Source organism: Microcaecilia unicolor, chromosome 8 (assembly GCF_901765095.1).
Source record: "Microcaecilia unicolor chromosome 8, aMicUni1.1, whole genome shotgun sequence".
NCBI classification, from domain to species: Eukaryota; Metazoa; Chordata; class Amphibia; order Gymnophiona; family Siphonopidae; genus Microcaecilia; species Microcaecilia unicolor.
In genome coordinates, this window is record NC_044038.1 from 226,876,704 (window position 1) to 226,882,703 (window position 6,000).

Genomic DNA, 6,000 nt, shown 5'->3' on the forward strand with positions numbered 1-6,000 from the left:
GTACTATGTAAGCCACATTGAGCCTGCAAATACCATGTTTCCCCGAAAATAAGACACTGTCTTATATTAATTTTTGCCCCCCCCCCCCCCCCAAATGCGCTAGGTCTTATTTTCAGGGGCTGTCTTACTTTTCGGGGAAACATCAGGGTTGGATCGGGGTTGGCCCGCCCGCCCTCCGTCGCTCCCAGAACTAACCTCAAACGCCTCCTTTCACCTTCGCAGCAAGCAGCAGCAGGGCAGGCCACTCCTTCCTTCCGTGTCCCGCCCTTGCCTGACGTAACGTCCACGAGGGCGGGGCATGGAAGGAAGGAGAGGTCTGCCCTGCTGCTGCTTGCTGCGAAGGTGAAAGGAGGCGTTTAAGGTTAGTTCTGGGAGCGACGGAGGGTGGGTGGAGGGTGGGCCCGGTGACCTCAGGTGGGGGGGGGGGGGGGCGGCGGCCTTGTCCGGCTCTCGGCAGCCCTGCTTTCAAACAAAAATTTGCTAGGTCTTACTTTCGGGGGAGGCCTTATATCTACCAATTCAGGAAACCCTCTACTAGGTCTTATTTTGGGGGGATGTCTTACTTTCGGGGAAACAGGGTAGGTGGGAAAATGTGGGATACAAATGTAACAAATAAATAAATAGAATGAAAAATAAGTTACAGAATACGGAAAGTTCCACTGGTGTTCTAACGCTTACACCAGCAGTATGGCTGGCTATTCCCACTTAATCTAGTATTCTACACAGGAATTGAGGCACCTGCTTTCCTATATATTATAGGCTCCTATCACATACCCTCTGGCCACCTACAGGTTCTAACACTGCCCTCTATAGGAGGTAATTTTATAAGGCACAGCCTCATTTTAGGAGCAAGTGCTGTTATTTTAGTCATTTATGCATGCAAGTTGACATTTACTTATGCAAATGACCTCTTTTTTTAATTTCAAGTCTCTTTATTTACAAGAAGACGCAATACAGCGCATGAATCAGCACATCAACCATGAAATTCAAAATCCTCATGCTGGTCTACAAATCCAGATCTCCGTGTTCCCCCTCCTACCTCAATAACCTCCTTATTCCTTACACCCCCCCCCCCCCCCGATGTCTCCATTCAGCATTCAATAATCTTCTTACACTCCCCCCCCCCCCACCTTCCCTTATACGACTATCCGCCACCCGAGATTCTGCTTTCAGAATATCAGAAACCAATTCTTTCTCCCTAGCTTCAAACAGGCCTTGAGAACCCACCTCTTCTCCTTACCTTTCCCCAACACCACTTAGCCCCTCCCCCGCTCTTCTTCCTTTTCTCATCCTTTGTACCCCTGTTTTATATTGTAAATGTTAACCACTTTCCCCAAGATTCTATATAGCGCGCCTAGCGTTCCATGCCGAAATCCAAGCGTATTCTATAACAACGCACGCAACTTAATTGGCTTAACAAGCCAATCAGTGTTGTTAACAGCACTTAACAAGCAATAATGAAAATTAACAGTGTACCTTTCACTCCATGGACTTTGCTTAATTCTCATAGCAAAAGCATGTGTGTGCGCTGTTTACTTGGAAAATTACCTAAGAAAAGAACCGAAACACATTTACGCCTGCTAATTCGTGTGGCTACGTTTCCTAATTAGAAATACACACATACTCTAGATTCAAAAGTGTGTGCATAATTCCAATTGCCCCACCTAATCCCACCTCCAGAAACTCCAAACCTGACAGTAGTTAAAAGTACACAAGAAATGGCGCATAGCAGTGGATCCCAAACCTGGTTCTGAAGGCACCCCAGCCAGTCAGATTTTCAGGATGTCCACAATGAATATTCATAAGAGAGATCTGTATGCACCAGGGGCGTAGCCAGAATTCGGCGGGAGGGGGGTCCAGATCCCGAGGTGAGGGGGCACATTTTAGCCCCCTCCCCCCCGGCAGCGCCGACCCCCCCCCCCCCCGCCACCACCAACAACGTTGACCCCCCCCCCCGCCGACCATCCTCTCGACCCCCCCTCCCGCAGCCAAGCCTCCCCCGTCGCCGCCGTCGGCTGCCTTTGCTGGCGGGGGACCCCAACCCCCGCTAGCCGAGGTCCTCTTCTTCCGGCGCAAGGCTTCGTTCTGTTTCTGCGAGTCTGACGTCCTGCATGTTGCAGAAACAGAACGAAGCCTTGCGCCGGAAGAAGAGAACCTTGACTGGCGGGGGTTGGGGTCCCCTGCCAGCAAAGGTAGCCGACGGCGGCGGCGGGAGGGGGGTCGAGAGGGTCGTCGGCAGGGGGGTCCAGGGCCAAATCTACAGGGGTCCAGGCCCCCGTGGCCCCAAGTAGCTACGCCACTGGCCAGCACTTCATGCAAATCTCTCTCATGAATATTCATTGTAGATATCCTGAAAACCTAACTGGCTGGGGTGTCTCCTGGATCAGGTTGGAGAAATACTGGCATATAGGATAAGCAATGTCAGCAGGTAAAATGCTAGTGTTCTGATGGAAATTATTTGAAGATTACCCTCCCTACAAGAAGGTGATAAGAAAAAACATATTACAACTGGCGCTGGGTGTAACAGTGAGCTGAAGGTGGCAGGTGAACACTCAGATGTCAGAGAAATTAACCTTACTTGCAAGCCAGGATATGTTGGCTGGGGTGGCTGGTTGAGCTCATTGGGTCCTTAATTACTTATTTGTTTTAATGAATGAATTTTCACATAATTATTTGGTTCATGTGTGGTATTTGATACCCTGAAACCAGTGTCACTTCCTGTGAACTCAGCCTGTGAAGGGCAATTCTGAAACTGGGTTCCATCATTTAAGCGCCACTTGTGATGTACTAATTACCAGCACTTTAGTAAATGCGTTTTGGTTCTTTTTGCAGGTAAGGGTACCTTGACTTACATAAGTGGCAACAATGAACTAGAGTTAGTCAATGGTGCTCAAGAAACGTGCTGGAAAAAAATCCACGTGGCGCGCTATTCTACAAATGACGCTCCGAGTTGTGCGCTGTTCCTAGAATAACGCTTAGAGCCAATTTCCGCGCCAAAGTTTTGGCACAAGGATTTACAGCAAATGAAATCTGGTGTAAATTGTGGTGCATAAGTTACACGCAGATCCCTGACATTACGGTAATGCCGTGTGCATCGTTAGTGAACACCCCGATCCGCCCTCCAATTGCCACGTTCCCTTTTGAGTTGCACGCTAAAGATTTGCACGCAGATCTTCATAGAATAGCGCCTAGCAAGATGCGTGCAAAAATCCAAAATGTTGCCAATTAATACCAATTATTGGTGCTAATTGGCTCATTAGCCAATTTAGTTGTGTGTGCATCTCAAGATAGCATGCAATTTTGTGTGTGGAAATTTGCACTCCATTTAAAGAATCCAGGGGCAGATAAGCTGCATACGTTGTACATGCAAGAGGGTGTTCACATGGGTGGAACATGGGAGGGGCTTGGGTAGTGCTGCCACTTACACATGCAACTTACAGGATACACCCTACGTCAGGTGGTGTAATTGTGTGCATGTAAATGTTAGGCATGTTGGTGTTCCATCTTGGAATCTGGGTGCCCATAGAATAGGCTCTTATCAGGCAGTGTCAGGGCACCTAAAAGGAGGCCCCCCAGTTATAGAATTGTCCCTTCTCATGAGAGGAAAGATTCTACCTTGACCCCTGAGATTAGAGAGCTGCATGGGAATGGGGATTGCGGGAATCCTGCTGAACCCATGGGATTCCCATGAGGATGGAAGAAGTTGCCACAAGATTCCCACAGGGATGAAAGAAGTTACTGTGGGATTCTTGCAGGGATGAAAGAAGTTGGCATGGGATTTCCACAGGAGTGTAGTTAGATATCTCTGGTGACTCCAGAATGAGGCTTAGAACACACTGAAAGAGGCAACTGGAGCACCGGAATGAGGCTTGGAACACTCGTTGGGTCAATAGTGAATACCATCCAAAAAGTTGGGTCAATAGTGAATACCATCCATCCTGAGGAATGGATCCTCAGGAGCTTAACCGAGATTGGATAGCAGAGCCGGTAGTGGGAGGCGGGGCTGGAGGTTGGGAGGCGGGGATAGTGCTGGGCAGACTTATACGGTCTGTGCCAGAGCTGGTGGTGGGAGGCAGGGATAGTGCTGGGCAGACTTATACGGTCTGTGCCAGAGCCGGTGGTTGGGAGGCGGGGCTGGTGGTTGGGAGGCGGGGATAGTGCTGGGCAGACTTATACGGTCTGTGCCCTGAAGAGCACAGGTACAAATCAAAGTAGGGTATACACAAAAAGTAGCACACATGAGTTGTCTTGTTGGGCAGACTGGATGGACCATGCAGGTCTTTTTTCTGCCGTCATCTACTATGTTACTATGTAAGCTGTTGGGGATGGGAGGAAACAGAGGGCTGTGAGCAAGTACATAATAGTGTTGACTACTGTGGATATGGGTGGGGATGGAGGAGATTAATTGTGGAGATGGATGGGGATGGAATGGCCTAGTGGTTAGGGTGGTGGACTTTGGTCCTGAGGAACTGAGTTTGATTCCCACTTCAGGCACAGGCAGCTCCTTGTGACTCCGGGCAAGTCACTTAACCCTCCATTGCCCCATGTAAGCCACATTGAGCCTGCCATGAGTGGGAAAGCGTGGGGTACAAATGTAACTAAAATAAAAAACCTTAGTTGGTATGGATGGGTATGGGTTAGATTCCATTGAGGACAGGTGAAATTTCTGTCACTATGTTGTTTCTGTTTCTGCTGCTAAATTCAGTTTCTTTTATTTTATTTTTAGCCACAAAACAAAAATGACAAAGATCCTTCCAGAAGAAAAGGAAATAAAAATTTCTACTCTGTGAGCATTGTACTTGACTTTTAATATATATCAATCACATTCTAAAGATTGGAATACGGACAACATTCTCGGCACACTATCAAGACGCAAGCAGAAGGACACTCAAAAGTCAAGAAAGTCCAGATGAAGACCTAATTGCAAAATAACACCAAAATCCTGCACTACAGGGGCAAAAGCAGTGCTTTAAAGTTAATTAATTCCACACATTTGATTTTAGCATTTTAAAAAAATGGTATTAGAATACCACTTGCTCACTCAGATACTGTGGATGACAATGAAGTAACTCAGGCAATTCCTGCTGCTTCTGATTCGTAGGATATGACCAGCCAATCTGATCCTTCTCTCGGGCACTCCGACCCTTGCAGCTCATGAATTTTCAGATAATTATTTGGTTCATATGTGGTATTTGAAATTCTGAAACCAGCATCACTTCCTGTGAACTCAGCCCGTAAAAGGGTCCTTCTTTGTAGATGTTATCTTCATGGAAGTACACTTAATAATAAAATGATACATTAAACCTGGCTTATATGTAACTAAAAAACCTATGCTCACATTGTTACCATAGTTTTGCATTCTCTCATGTTCTCATAAACAAATAAAGAGTCAAGGTCATGTGAAATATTGGGAGAGAGTACAGTCTGTTTCTTTGTTGTTCAGTCTTTATATGTGCAGCCCTGAATTTTAATTCACTGCTTATAAGTACATAAGTATTGCCACATTGCGACAGACCAAAGGTCCATGAAGCCCAGCATCCTGTTTTCAACAGTGGCCAATCCAGGTCACAAATACCTGGCAAGAGCCCCAAAAAGTTCAGTACATTTTATGCTGCTTATCCCAGAAAAAAGCAGTGGATTTTCCCTAAGTCATTTTAATAATGGTCTATGGACTTTTTTTTAGGAAGCCGTCCAAACCTTTTTTTAAAACCCTGCTAAGCTAACCGCCTTTACCACATTCTCTGGCAACGAATTCCAGAGTTTAATTACACGTTGAGTGAGAAAACTTTTCTCTGATTCGTTCTAAATTTACTACTTTGTAGTTTCATCACATACCTCCTAGTCCTAGTATTTTTGGAAAGAGCAAACAAACGATTCATATCTACCCGTTCCATTCCACTCATTATTTTATAGACCTCTATCATATCTCCCCTCAGGCGTCTTTTCTCCAAGCTGAAGAACCCTAGCCAATCCTCCTGCTCTATCTGTTCATTCTCTTGC

General features: G+C 46.4%; 1 protein-coding gene across 3 annotated transcripts in view; it reads left to right on the forward strand.

Annotated features, from left to right (window-relative positions):
* The window catches only part of LOC115475954 (perlwapin-like), a 33,479-nt gene extending 28,603 nt beyond the window's left edge, over positions 1–4,876 (forward strand). For all 3 annotated transcript variants that reach the window (XM_030212038.1, XM_030212039.1, XM_030212040.1), the window contains one exon: positions 4,727–4,876. In XM_030212038.1, the coding sequence (XP_030067898.1) occupies positions 4,727–4,743 (17 nt within the window). In that variant the 3' untranslated portion in view covers positions 4,744–4,876. The remainder of the gene's footprint in view (positions 1–4,726) is intronic.
* The last annotated feature ends 1,124 nt before the right edge of the window (positions 4,877–6,000 follow it).